The sequence below is a fragment of the Macaca fascicularis genome, chromosome 18 (genome assembly GCF_037993035.2).
Source record: "Macaca fascicularis isolate 582-1 chromosome 18, T2T-MFA8v1.1".
Taxonomy (NCBI): domain Eukaryota; kingdom Metazoa; phylum Chordata; class Mammalia; order Primates; family Cercopithecidae; genus Macaca; species Macaca fascicularis.
The window spans coordinates 54797230-54812544 of record NC_088392.1 but is presented as its reverse complement, the minus strand read 5'-3'; the positions used below and the strand labels follow the sequence as shown (position 1 = coordinate 54812544).

Below are 15315 nucleotides of genomic sequence, written 5' to 3'. Positions count from 1 at the left end.
AATATCTTTAAGAACATCTTATCAAATCTAGTAAACATATCTTTTTCCTTATCTGATTCATACTCTCTGTGACGTTTGACCTTAGAGACCTCTCCCTCCTTTGTGAGACCTGCTTCTCCTTTGGGCCCACTGAAATCACTCTTTCCTGTGATTTGCACTACTAGGTAAAACCCTTCCTGGTCTCTTTCTGCCGGTTTCTCTTTTATCATCAGCCTTTAAAGAGTTTCATCTCAGGTCTTCTCTTTCTCCCTGAATGAGAGAACTCACAGCTGGAATGACCTCCTGTTATATAACTTCCTCCAAATAATATGTATCTCCAAGTCAAACACATCTCATCACATTAAGACCTATATATTCCCTTATTCAACAAATACTTAGTGAACACCCACACTACATGCTAGTATTGACCACTAGCATGTTCTAGAGGTACTTCTCTGTGTCCAAAACACATTATGAGAACCTTTCTTCCAAAAGAACAATTTAACCTGTATTCCTTAGCTTGATAAATGGTACCATTATCTACTTGGCCACGCAAGTCATACACTTGGGATTCATTTGAGCTGTCTCTTCTTCCTTCATTATCCACTCTTAACTCCTACCAACGATTGCATCCACATCCAGTTAGTCACCAAATCCTGAGTTATATCCTATGAATTTTACAACCCCTTGCCTCTGTCTTAGTTTAGGTCTTCAAAATGAGTCAAAGAGTGATGAAGACCTAAACTGCTTCTTCAGTATATCCACGATACTACTGTCAACATCAGACTTTTTTGTTATGATGCAAGTGTCACCATAAATTTCCCTTCTTACAGCACTTTGTGGTTCCAGGTCACCTTCAGAATTAAGATCAAGCTCCTTCGCTTGGCCATAAGACCTTTCTGCACCTTCATCCTTGCCCCATCTCCTGCCACTGTGTTCTCTGTCCATACTAAACAGCCTGCTGTTTCCCAGAGATGTTATAACCTTTCCTACCTCTGCATGTAGGAATAGTTGCTTGAAAAGCCCTTTATCTTCCCTCTACACTGCCATTCCTCTTTTAAATGACAATATAGCCTAATGGATAAGCGTGTGAACTTTTGGGCTAAGAAAACCTAATATCCAATCCTGAATGAGTTGCTTCTCATTGAACTTAATGTTTTCTCATTAGGGTTGTTGTGAGAATCAAATCAGATTATGTTTGTTGAATAAACAAATTCATTATATATTCATTGAGTGCCTACTATCTGCCAGGTCCTGTTCTAGGAACTGCAGATAGAGAAGTGAACAAAACTCCTGAAGCCTTTGCTCTAAGGGATCTCACATTCTGTCTGGTGCATAGAAATGAACTGTAAAAAAAAGGTTCCTATTATTACTCATCCAATATTTTAGGTGTACTTTTCAGACTTACTTCCAAGTTTCCATTCTGACTTGGGTGCTCACCTTCAATGGTCCCATCCCACCCTATGCGGTACCATTGCTATAGCACTTGTGTTGTAATCATAATTGACAGTTATTTTTACCCTTGCTCACCTACAACACTGGGAGTTCCTTGAAGTGAAAGCCTGGGACTTTTCTTTTTCACCAGCTCCTAGTATACAAGGAAGTCCGTTTGAAGTTTCAAATGGATGAATGAATGTTTTAGGATATGCCTAATATATTACTTAAAAATTACATTTGCCACTAAAGAGCATTTGTTATATAGCCACTGGGGTAAGTGCTTTAAATATGTTATATAATTTAATCTCCATACAGCAGCACTATGGAGAAACCAGCATCATTACCTTACTTTATCAATGAGGAAACTAAATGTTAGAGATACAAAGTAACTTGCCAAGGTCATAGAACCTGCATCTGGTGAAGTCAAGCCCAGGACCCAGGCCCCCTCTTTAATGCTGATGCTTGGTGACAGGAGTTATTTTCCAATAGGCAGTTGCAGGTGAAGGGCAATGGTCAGCACATGCTTTATTTTAGATGTACCCATGCACATAAGACAAAACCTGAATCCACAGTCATATGTACAAACACATTTTAGCTTAGTCTTTTTTTCCCCCTCTTAGGATGACCTGGCTAATTCTCCCTACCCTGCTGGGTAGTGGGGAACCAGAAATAGTGTTAAACTTACTAGTTCACAGTATTACAGCCTCTTCCATTGTAGACCATCTTTGGATGGATGGTCTAAATCATCTCTTGGGTGACTATTCGGTCTCTATATATCTTTCCTTTCCCTGGCCCCTCTGCAAGATGGTGTCTATAGGAATAGGTGAGTGGGGCTTATAGGAACACAAGAGGGTGGGAGAGTAGGGGCCTCCTGGTCTCACACTGGTTCTTGGGCTTGTAATATCTGAGTCTGCTGAGAAGTCACTGGTCTGATCTCATCCATGGGCATTCTGCTGGTGGTCTATGCTGACCCCTACAGCTGTAGTATCTCTCTCTCTACAGGTGTGGGCCTGGCCCTGTGTAGATTCCTCAGAGCTGGCTATTTCTCCTATTTGGGCTCTGCCTTCAATGTTCCATTCTGTGGACCCACTTAAATATCACTTCACCTCTGCTGTAAAGACACTCCCTCCTGACACCCTCTACCCCCACCACCATCACAAACTCAGCCCTCTGATAGCAACATCTGCTCCACTTCCTGATTATCCCCTTATAGGACAGACAGAAACTTCTAGATATCTTCTACATTGCATGCTAGCAAAAGAAAAGTCTGAGAGTGAAATTTAAGCCTACCCTCTCCTTAGTCATACTAAGCCACCGATTTTAGTCTTTACTGTGATGAGGCTACACCTTGCTTGGTGTTGGGGAGACCCTCCTTATGGTAGTGGTTTCCTAGAGTATCAAAAGGGAAATGATGCAAAAGGAGTTCCTTAGGTTTAGGCTTTGCCTTCAGCCTATCCAATGTCTCCCTTCTAGGATTTGAGCCTAGAGACCTGGAGCTGGGAGGCCCTGCCTTGTCCTCCCTTCACCCATTCTTTCTACCCTTAGTTGGGGCTGGAAAGGGTGAGTTCTTCCCTCATCCTTCCTGCATTTTCTGTACTTTCCCTATATCATACCATTCTGCTTCTCCAAGTGGAATTTGCCCTCCCTTTTCCCTAGGGCTCAGCTGGAAAATGGCTGCCAGGTAACCTGATTTATGAGGAGAGGAACAAAAACACATCTGTTTAATATTTTCAAATTATTACCCCTGTTACCCCTGCATCTCAGAGGGTAATCACTGGTCTCTGGAGTTCTGTGGGTCCCTTTATAGTAGTGTGGCTCAGAGCAGTCTTAGAGGAAGATTTACAGGGCCCTTGGGGCCCTTCACCTGACTCACAGCCCCTCCCTTTTTAGACCATCAGCCCAAATTCTTGGCCATCATCCCACCCCTTCCTTCATGAGCAGACTAGAAACAAAGTGGGTGTGTTCTCTCCACAAAATTAGTTAGTATGATCAATGAACTATGCATTCAAATTCTGACAAATTTAGTCCCCACAATGACACAAATTATGTTTTACATATTACTTAAATATGGGATCATGGAAAAGTGATCTGTACTAAAGAACCCAGATTGAGAGCATACTCTGAGGACATTAAATATTTGATTTGTAGACTGTGCCTTTCAATTTCAGACTGTCCCCCCTAAAAGGGGAAGTTTTGTGAAAGGGAGCAAATTAGTAAGGAAATTGACAGCAGCAGGTCAAGTAACAGAAACAGTAAGAGGAAGCATGGGTCTTTGCAAGAATGACTACACTGCCATGCCCCTTTAGCTCATAGTGCAATGTGAAGCTTGGTGTGTATCTTTGGTACTTAGATATTCATCTGTGTACCTTGTAAGTCTTAGGTCAGAATTGGATCTGATTGTATAAGAAAAAAAATCTTATGTAAAGTGAGATGTGGATGAAGGAATCAACTTGTGCACTGTGGACTAACTGGAGAAGCAAAAGATAAAATTATTAAAATAATAGCCCAAGAGGAAAGTATAAAATAGAAAGGAAAAAAGTAGGGCCCCTTGTTTGAGATCATCATTACCATCTGGGTTGTAAAACATTTTATTCTAATTCCAGAAACTTGATACCAGAAATAACTTATTACCAGGGACATATGCTGAAGAATTGTCAGGAATGACAAAGTATTTACTTGTTTTTAATATCTGTATCACAAAATGATAAAGCTGATAAACCATACAATGATATGGAGTGAGTCATAGCTTAATACTTTCTGACACATATATTTATGCTGTATCTTTTACACCCCAATTCTTCTTCCCTTTTCACCCTATAAAAGGTCAGAGACCACTGCTGATAAGCAGAGAATCCTTCAAAATCTCTCCTGGCTGGGCGTGGTGGCTCGTACCTGTAATCCTAGCACTTTGGGAGGCCAAGGTGGGTGGACTGCCTAAGCTCAGGAGTTCGAGACCAGCTTGGGCAACACGGTGAAACCCTGTCTCCACTAAAATGCAAAAATTAGCTGTGTGTGGTGGTGTGCACCTGTAATCCCAGCTACTTGGGAGGCTGAGGAGGGAGAACTGCTAGAACCCAGGAGGCAGAGGTTGCAGTGAGCTGAGATTGCGCCACTGCACTCCAGCCTGGGCGACAGAGCGAGACTCCGCCTCTAAAAAAAAATAATAATAAAAAATCTCCTCTCCTCTGTGGAGGACAGCACTGAACATATGCAGGGTCTTTTGAGTTTATAATCTAACCCGTAGACGGCACAGTGCTAGCAATTCTGTTCACAGTTATCTTTTCACAACAGTCATCTTGGAAGTACTTAATTCTTACCTTGATTTATAATATTTATTGAGCTCATATTACAGATCATTACTGTCCAGTCACATTGATAAAAGCATGTCACTTGGAAGCTTCAGTTCACCTCCTAGCTGTGTGACCTTAAGCAATTTACTTAATCTTACTAGTTTACTCATCTTTAAAATGGGAATAATAATAGTATTTGTCACATAGCCAATATATTTGAAAACTGCATTGCAAGGATATAGAACAGCTTGAATGTTAAGCACTTTCAAATACTAAATGAGGTGATCACTTGTGTAATTCAAATGGAAATAGAATAAATGGCAACGAATTAATGATCTGTATCAGGAGGCAGCATAAAAAATTTGAATTGGAGGGTTTTGGGTAACTGTGATGTTCTAAAATGGTGGTTATCTTTTTTTAACAGAAAACCCCTCTTTGGGATTCCTTTGTACAGATGATCTCTTAATTTGCCATCTTTAATCCTCACATTATTAAAGGCTACATTGATTAGAAGGAAATACAGCTTCCTTGTAGGTTTTTGCTTTTTGGCTTGTTTTTGGGGAGATGGTTGCTGCTATTTGGAGAAAGGGAGAAAGGCAGAAATGTTAACCTCTTAGTCTGATACCTTTTCTACAAGCTGGCCACCACGTCCTTTTTAGGTTTTTCTGAAACCTGACCAAGTTTAATTGTCATGGCATAAAAACTTGGTATTGAAGGAGTTAAAGGGTCTCCTACACCCCTTTGCATGAATCGTTCTTTTGTGTACACAGCTGCAGTTGGAGCACGGGTCGGAAAGGAAATGGTTAGAGGAAGAGCTGGTTTTCAGACAAGGCGAGTCTGCGAGGGGGGCTGCAGGGTGGCCTGGGGTTTTACATGCCAGATGTAGGCCTACCCCGGTGCCTGCCTGGAGCTGCTGGCGTGGTCACGCCGCGGCCCTGTGCGAATTGAGGCGAGGTGATGAGTTAGCGGGTTGCCATGGCGACAGGCCGCCCACGTGACCAGGGTGCTGCTGCCGGCGCTCTGACGTCAGCTGCCAGAGGGCGGGGCCGCAGGAGGGCGGGGCGCGAGCGGGAGCTGGGAGAAGGCAGTGAGCGAGCAGGCGGCAGGCACGGTCCGTGCGGAGCAGGCAAGCGAGCGGGAAGACGCAGCTACCTTCCTCACCAGCCAGCCCACAGCAGTTTGTTCCCTTTCTCGGGAGTGCGCCAATGCCTGGGCCGACCCAAACCCTGTCCCCAAATGGCGAGAACAACAACGACATCATCCAGGATAATAACGGGACCATCATTCCTTTCCGGAAGCACACAGTGCGCGGGGAGCGTTCCTACAGGTAATGGGGCTGGCACGAGAGCAGCGCCGGGGACCGCGGTGAGGGCGCGCGGAAATCCAGCCCGTTATATAATGGAGCAGACATTGCCTGCGACCCCTGCTGCAGGCATACATTTGTGAAGGCGGTTGTGATTATTTGGTATCTGTTTCCATGTGTCATGTTGGGTTTGCATTGAGGCTCCGCGACTGCAGATGGAAAGCATTTTGTGAATAGGTTTGCTGCCTGCAAGGGGTCTCCCTCCATCTCTTTCCTTCCACACTGATAAAAATGCATGCTGTTTTCCCCCCGCTGTCCAAAGGGAGACAGGCAGTAGCACTTCCTTTCCTCCTTCCCTTTTAGATTTTAAAGGAGCCATTAGGTAGCTGTGCCAAAAGGCAGAAAACGGGAGGATGGGGAGAAAAACGTTTGCGCTTAACCTGGAGAGTGTGCAGGAAAGATGGAATCCTCTAGATTAAGCTGCAGTCTGTGATGTTAAACCGCCAGATTGATGGAGCTTTGTAAGAATTCTGCTCGCTGATTGGTGCAGGGATTGACAGCAGAGGTCACAGTGTCAGACATTCACCAAAATTTTCTCCATAGAACCCTAGGTTTGTTAGAAAGAGACTAGACTGTAAAGGACTTGAAAAAAACTGGGAGCTGTTTTGCATTTTCTAAGGAGTTTATGGCCACCGCTTGGGTGGGGAGCCTTTCCTTCTTATTTACAGTAGGAAGGTAATTCCTCGTATTTTACTGAGGTCTGTTTTGAGGATGGGACTGATCTTGGTCATTGTATTGTGAGCCTTTTGATTAATGAGTTGGCCTGTACAGTTGGCATCATTTTTACATTAACATATCTGGCAATATGTTCTAGTAGATAAGCTCATTAAAATTGTTTGCATTGTTTGATAAGGATAACAATGTAATGGAGAATGCAGCTAGAGTCTTATGCAGCTCAAGGCCAGACTTGAAGGGAGACTGATAGCTTCAGTCATATTTCCTCTGAAGTTCCTTTGTACTGGGGTAGTTATTTTTAAATGTTACCTTGATAAACGCTAACAATGCTTTTGCTTTGAGGCAGAGCACACATACCTCTAAAGCGCATCCTCTCAGCTAATGAGCAACAGGAAATAACTCTTTTTTTCCTTTTTAGAGCCGTCATCTAAACATTTAGATGGCATTATGGGTAGAATATTGTGTGTATAAATGTTGCATATCACAAAATAGGACCAGAAAGTACCCTACTTCCTTTCTCTTTGGCCAAAGAAATGCACTATTTGTTGACTCAAAAAAAAAAAAAAAATTATAAGCAACCTTTGCCCTGTCATCTCTGGCAGTTATATAAATACTTGAAGTTAATTTTGGCTGTGCCCATGAGGTCACCAAAATCTCATGCCTTATGGTTCCAGCTAATGTGTTGACATGGCATTCTTACAGATTTCAAGTGCTTGTTATTCTCTTAATGTAAATCAAAATTGGTCCACAACTTCTGGGGCTCTCCTTTCGAAGACCCTGTGATTGGAAATTTGGGCCTCTGCTCTTCTTACTCCTCCACCTTTTTCCTCCGTGACCATCCCAAAGCCTAAAAATAGAATTTAAAAACAAAAAACTTGAAGCGATTTTAAATCTCACTTGTTTGAACTGTTTTTTTTTTTTATAGAAAATAAATTTGAAGCCTTTATTTTCTAGATGATTTAATCCCTGCTGTGTAGGTAGCAGTTGCTTTTAAGACAGAGTTCGAATTTTACCCCATGGGCCAAAGGAAGTTGCCTGGTTGGGTTTTATTACTCATGTAAACTAACTTGAAACGGCAATGGAAAATCATTTGACAGAAAGGTTAAATGTTACGTTTTGTTGACAGATTATTGCTTTAAAATGAAATTTTATTTACCTCTTTAATTCAACCCAAGCTATTATTTGCATTTCCTAAATTATTTCCAGTTTGCTTTCTGAGTCCCTATAATGGTGTTCAAAATTATGTAAAAACAAAACTGAATTTTAATAAAGATCTTACTGAACAAATTCTTAAGTCACTAAGAGCATCACTGCATTTGTATTTGATATAATAGGATTACTGGATGATATAGTGAGAGGTGTCATAGACTAAATGAAGAAGGAAGCCTCTCAAATTGCATGTGTCTTGTGTTATACAAAGGGTGCACATGGAGTCAGACACATAACGATGTTTTCCTTCGTCTGTTTTTCTTTCAAAGTGGATGTCCAGTGTAATAATTACCACTTATTTTCTTGGAGGGGCATAGGAAAAGGAAAAATGTGATACATTTTTCTATCCAGGAAACATTCCATCATTATTTTGGCATCCCAAGACTGGAATAATATAGCCATTTAATTGCTGAGGAAACTTGGAAGGCAATTTGAAAGTGTGAGTAGAGGGTTAACCAAATAAAAGTTTTGCCTTGGCTATAGGTTTGGTATAGCCCTCAACAATGAAGGTATGCCTGGAAGCTCTGGGTGGAGTCCCTTATGGTGGGGTGGGGTTGAGTGAGCCCAGTTCCAGTTCCCGGGCAAGATCAGAGGGAATCTCTCCCTGGATCCTTTACTGACTCCTAGGTAGGTCCCCCACAGGTCCTTTATCTTAGGCTTTTCTTTTTTTTTTTTTGAGAGAATTTTGCTCTTGTTGCCCAGGTTGGCGTGCAATGGCTCAATCTCTGCCCACTTGCAACCTCCGCCTCCCAGGTTCAAGAGATTCTCCTGCCTCAGCCTCATGAGTAGCTGGGATTACAGGCATGTGCCACCACGCCCGGCTAATTTTGTATTTTTGGTAGAGACGGGGTTTCACCATGTTGGTCAGGCTGGTCTCCAACTCCTGGCCTCAAGCGATCCACCCGCCTTGGCCTCCGAAAGTGCTGGGATTACGGGTGTGAGCCACCGTGCCCAGCCTTAGGCTTTATTTTCTACCTTTGCCTGTTACATATAAAAATATCTAGCCCCCGGTCTTAGAGGATATTATGAGGCTAAACTCAATATTTAAAACAAATAATTTCCTTCAAAAGCTATGTAAACGTAAGAATACTGTTGTTACTGAAAAAGGGCTCTTGGACAAGAACGTCTCACCTTGCTGGCAGCACAGGTGAGAGGAGGAGCGAACACCTAGAGGATAGGGTGGCTTCCCTGAGAATTGTTAATGGGCAAGCAGTCATTCTTTGGAGGAGGAGACATTACTGTTATAGCATTTGCACCATATTGTTCATAAGTAAGTCAAATTTGGTTCCTGACCCACGTCTCTTACTCCAGGTATCCGACAGTGTAAACAAAACCCATTTTCACAGCATGGAACAGAATGGGCAGCAACTCATTAGTGAAACTAGTGTGCACCTTGATTAGAAAAGCAAGTTTCCTTTAGAAAATTACCCCTGGATTAGTCATTCCAATTGAAAAAAGTATAAAAATGGCTTTGCAGAGTTGTAGAGACATGTTTTCACTCCTGTGTGATCTTCCCAGCCTCAGCTTCCTCCCTGTGTTTATGAATGCTAGAAATCTATATGTTTTAAGAGCTGCTTAAAAAATAAATGTGGTGTGGGCCATCCGAGGTGACACTGTTTAATTCACAGAGTGAATGAGTCGTGCTCTGGATCTCCCTGGAGAGGATACTCCCTATAGCTCTGTTTCATGCAGATGCTAGTCGGAAATGAGATTTATTAACTGGCTCTCTGCCCACTGCATCTTTGTTTGTATACTCCAGGCTTTTAAGAATGAATGTATAAGTCTAGAGGACTGTTTCCACATGGGGGTTTTGAGCATGCGACTACAGTAGCACATGTTTCTGAATACTTAAAAAAAAAAATTACTTGGACCCAGGAAATGGATTGTAAAGTAAAGCAAAACTAAAATGTAAGCCTAAAGCATTGGCCGTAACATCCAGCTTTGCCAGTTTTAAAAAACATACTGTTGTTAAGGAAAACAGAGAAATATCGTAATATTGTGCCGGTGTGTGTGGTTTTTTGTGCACATGTGTGTATAAAAGAGTTGTGAAAGTGTGTTCCATTCAGTAGAGGCTATTGTAATGTGGCTCGCTTTTATCAGAACATAGGCTTCACATCGCATTCCCCAAAACAGTAGTTATAGATGGCAAAAGTCTTGGTTCATGTCTTTATTATGTATTTGTTAGTATCATGTAGGTTTAATACTGTCAAAGGAGGTTTTCAAAAATAAAGATTTTTGTCCTTACTATTTTTCTTAGTGTTTGTAAAAATCAGAAGATTACTTGATGCTTTAGTACGTGCCCAACTCTGGAACTTCTTTTACAGATTTTCAGAGCTTCTGTTAATGGGATGGTCTTCTGGGTGCTCTTGCTTTGGGGAGAGGCTCTTAGAGCAGAGCTGTGAGATTGTCCTCTGAAATTCGGAAGGTTGATTTCCGTATGCAGCATCTTTTCTTTATAGGGACATCTTGAAGCTGCAGTGAATAATTCTATTAATTGGAACGGGAAATTTGGGACTAATTTAAATATTCTGTTTGGTTTAGAGAATTAATTAATTGGACGAATATTTGAAAGTCTGCTCTGGCCAAGGTCTGTGCTAGATGCCCCTTGAGGGATCTTGAGTCCTAGTAAAGTCAGATGGGAAACAGCTCATTTTGTAACAGACTTACAGTGTTGTTGGTATTTTGCTTAGTCTGATAGCGAAAGTGGTTTGCATTTCCTGAACCCCCAGTGACCCAAAGGGGGAAGAAAGTTTCTCTGAAGGCCAGTATGCTGTAGGAAGCTAAAAGACACTGTGAGAAACCAAAAAATTTGCTGAAAAGAATGTAGGCTTTAGGATCAGGCAGAATTTTCATTGGCCTGGCCAGGTGTGTTGGGCAGTGGTAGAAAATAAAAGCATTGAAAAGCAGGCGGGGTAGTTGAAACTTGGAAATAAGAAGCTACTGAAAGTTTATTGACTGAAGATAGTGTAACGAAAACAGATGCCTACTGCAGTGGATCTTCAGTTTTGAAATGAGAGCTGAAGAGACAACGGGGTCCACCAATGCCCCACTGTGTGGGTGTAGAATCGCTAGAAAATACTTAATGCCATGTGAGAGCTTGAGCCCCCTAATGTGCAAAGATCAGGACAAGGTAGATGTTCTCTGGCTCGCGATGTCTTTCCTTGAGTAGAAGCAATGAATGCAGCTTTGTTCCATAATGAGACTGGTACTTAGCTCAGACAGTGGCGTTTATATTTGCAGATGCCCACTTCATAGCTATCAGTCTAACTTTTAGGAGTGGCAAGTGTGGAGAGTTTCCACTATTCTGATCTTCCTAAACAATGAACCAGGTTTCTGGTTCATTATGAAGCATCTTCTGGCATTTAATGCCGTAAAAAGTACAGATATGGCTGAAGAAACTGCTCAGAACACTCCCTATGACTTTGGGGCCAATTCCTCTGACAGTTAGAAGGTTATCACCTTGGTGGCAGACTCCGGAGCGGATGAAATTTACCCTAAATAGTGTGTGTGTGTTTACTACTTCTTTTAGTCTATTTCACTTTAAAGGACAAATTGATTTTCTTCTCTCCTGTGAGAAGTGTCTTTTTTCTATGGTGAATTAAGGTAGAATATATATCTAAGAATAGTTTTGTTCTTCCTGACTTCAGGCCATCTTTCAGGCATCTGCCTCTGTAATGGTACACTGAGTATGTCAAACTTAGCCAATATCTGAAGCACTATTCCAACAGCTCTTTTTCTTTCTAATACTCCACACACGTCCCATTGGTATCATACAAACCTTGTTTCTTAGCTCATTTTAAAATTTTGATTGTTTATCTTAGTGTTTCTGGCCCTTGGTCTTTATTATTAGATTGAGAGAATTCTCTCAAAGTGGAAACCTACAATTCACATAGGCAAAAAATTATGCAACATTTGCCTTATAGCATAAATCAAAGAAATTTCTCCTAAATATGTTTTTATAAAATGCCTCCCCAAAGATGGTCATTTACTTTAATGAGAATAAATCATTAGCAAGGTAAAGACTGAACAGAGTTTTATAGGCCACCAATACATAATTTCTTAGTAGGTTACAAAAAAAAAAAAAAAAAAACCACTGTGTTTTCAGTGTCAGGTCTCCCCAAGTGAATTAAGATTTTACTCACTTGAACCAGGACAGAGTTTCTTAAAGAATTATTCTCTTTTCTAAAGGAGCAGAAGTTTGTGATAAATACATGAAATGATCAAGTTGACAGCAGCTTTGAGTGATGGTGTCGTCTAATGCTAATCTAGTTAAGAAAATATGGCAAAAACTCAAACTTTCTATGATTTCTAGGCCTCCCTTGGTTCCAGCAGGTAAAATGACCATGCTGGAAGAGTCTGATTTTAGCAATGACTTTGGAACAGAAAGAGGACATGGCAAGAGGTTTAACTGGCTCACAGTTCTGCAGGCTGTATAGGAAGCATGGCACCAGCATCTGCTCAGCTTCCGGGGCGGCCTCAGGGAGCTTTCTCTCATGGCAGAAGGCGGAGCTGGAGCAGGCATGTCTTATGGCCAGAGCAGAAGCAAGAGAGAGGGAGTGGAGGGGGAGGTGCCACACACTTTTAAACAACCAGCTCATGTGAGAAGTCACTCAGTGTCATGAGGACCTCATCAAGCTATGAGGTACCTGACCCCATGACCCAGACACCTCCTACCAGGCCCCATCTCCAACACTGGGGATTACAGTTCAACACAAGATGTAGAGGGGACAATATCCAAACTATATCATATATTTATATAATATTAACACATATACTATATATATGTGTGTGTCTGTGTGTATTTATACATACATTCACTATAGAAAGTATATATACACATACACTTTTAGAAAGTATAATTATATGTGTTATATATAGTATTAACATATATATTACATATACATATACTATATTCACACATATATAGTAGTAGCAAATATGTATTGTGTTTATGTATACTACATACATATAATATATATGCTATTAACACATATATTTGTGTGTATATGTTTATAGTATATTAATACTATACATACACTATACACTGTACTATATGTATATACTATTATATATAGTATATGTGTTAATACTGTGTCTAACACAGCAATGGTGAGAACTGGGCATTTATAGTATGTGTTTATATATATCTAATGTGTATGTAACACATAGATATGTATATATAATTATACTTTCTTTTTTTTTTTTTTTTTTTTTTTTTTTTGAGACAGAGTCTCGCTCTGTCGCCCAGGCTGGAGTGCAGTGGCGCAATCTCGGCTCACTGCAAGCTCCGCCTCCCGGGTTCACGCCATTCTCCTGCCTCAGCCTCCTGAGTAGCTGGGACTACAGGCGCCCGCCACCGCGCCCGGCTAATTTTTTGTATTTTTAGTAGAAACGGGGTTTCACCGTGGTCTCGATCTCCTGACCTTGTGATCCGCCCGCCTCGGCCTCCCAAAGTGCTGGGATTACAGGCGTGAGCCACCGCGCCCGGCTATAATTATACTTTCTAAAATTATACTTCCTAAAGGCATTTTGGCTATCCATAAAAATTTATACAGCAGAAAATACACATTTTTACAGAAATTCAAATTTTAATTGTGCGCAGAATCGATCATGAAATTTAGGGCCAGTGTTTGTTGTTGCATACAACTAAAAAGACGGTGCTGTTGATATGAGACACCCTTTGGATTTCCGCGATCCTATTTCATTTTTAATAGAAGTAACACTTGTTTTTGTTTTGTTTTGCTTTAAAGACATTAATTTTTTGTTCTTTATTTAGTGTCAGCCTACCCTGGCAAAGCCCTAGGAGGTAATTTGTCAAAAACGCCAGAGGTACTGACATCTCTGGGAGGCTTTCCTATGTTCACAGCTATACTGTGATTATGAACAGTGGTATCCCTCATTGAAAGGCCCTCTATGATTCCCTGTGAGGCCTTCATTGGTGCTGTGCAAATCAGGAGAAGGTGAAGCTAAGTGGACTCCTTCCCCTACTCCCTCACACCATCTATTTCCTTTTTATCATTTTGGAATGCCAGAAAGTGTTTTCAGGTTCTAATAATGTCATTTTTAAAATCCTCACTCTTGGGTTTTACACAATTATTGTTACATTAAAGTTAAGCCAAAATCCTTCTTTTAGCAGACTTACCAAATTCCTTTAATGTGCCAACCTTCCTCCATGCTGGGCCCTTGGAATACAGAGATAAATACTGCACAACCCTCCCTTGATAAGAGCCTCCAGGGGCCTGGACAGCGGGCAAAAGTGCCTGGTGGGAGGGATGTGAGATGGAGAGGTTTCCACACCTGACCCCAGAGTATACGCAAGGTGCGTGTTTTGTTTTTTGCTGAGGTGTGGCTGTCATTGGTTCAGAAGTCTTCCTGATAACTTGTCTGAATAAAAGTAATTTTGTGATTATTGTGTTGATACTTGGGAAGGGCAAAATTATCACTCCTATAATTTTCAAAAGCTTTCAGAAATGGAGCGTGTAAGTAAAAATGAGTGTGTACCCTACTATGACCTCTATATTTGTCTTACGAACATAGCCTTGAGGCACAAGCTTAGGCACTGTTGAGTGTTTTTTGTGGCAGGAAGTTCATTTCTCTTTTTCAAAAAGTCACTTGAAAAGTAAGAGGCTTATTTATCTGTTTTGCTCCTCCAATTTTTATATTTGTATTGGTTATCATTAGATTAAAAATACTTCAGTATACTATTACATAAAAAGTGAAAATGAGATCATATATTCATACTTCATTCGTAGAGAAACTGAAAGGATATAAACTAATAATGTTAAGAACTAGAAAGATTAATCACTGTGTACTTTTCTATGTTTTTTTTTTCCTAAACTGAAACTAAATGCATTACCTCATCAATCAGTGATGTTTCAATTAACCCTTTAATAGCATAGATTTTTAAAGTTAAATAAGTTTCAGTTTGAACTTAATGAGGTTTGCATGTTGAAATATGTTAGGAAACATCTCACAGATATTCATGGACTTACCGAAGTCACATGGATGACAGTAAAGATTTGTCTAATGCAAGTACCATTCTTACATTAAACATCAGTAGTCACAAATGAAATGTGCTCCTATAGCATCTGCCTCATTTAGCCCTTTCAGGTTTCACACATAGCAATCCATAGTGCAGATTTTGTTTCATTTTCTCCAGAGTACATTGAAGCTGCCTGTGTGTTTTGTGATGCGTCCAGCCTGTTTAGTATGCTCTGTGAATCTTACACTAACTGCAAAATAATACTCTCTGAGGATTATTTTAAAATACCCTCTTTGCATTTTTGTTTTCTTCTCATTTATCAGGCTCCTGCCATTTATCAAGTACGGCAAGGGGCCCTGAAACTGAGATTGCAGGTAATT

The 15315-nt window shown here is 40.8% G+C and overlaps 1 protein-coding gene across 4 annotated transcripts in view; it reads left to right on the top strand.

Annotated features, from left to right (window-relative positions):
* Window positions 1-15315, top strand: part of MAPRE2 (microtubule associated protein RP/EB family member 2) — a 161146-nt gene that overhangs the window by 53599 nt on the left and 92232 nt on the right. For 2 of the 4 annotated variants that reach the window (XR_012427186.1, XM_005586878.4), the window contains exon 1: window positions 5783-6033. The exons of the other annotated variants lie outside the window; for them this stretch is intronic. Coding sequence is in view for 1 of the 2 variants with exons in the window: in XM_005586878.4 (XP_005586935.1) it covers window positions 5912-6033 (122 nt within the window). In the remaining variant the exon portion in view is untranslated. Of the gene's footprint in view, window positions 1-5782; window positions 6034-15315 lie in introns of those variants that run through there. 4 annotated transcript variants of the gene reach the window in all.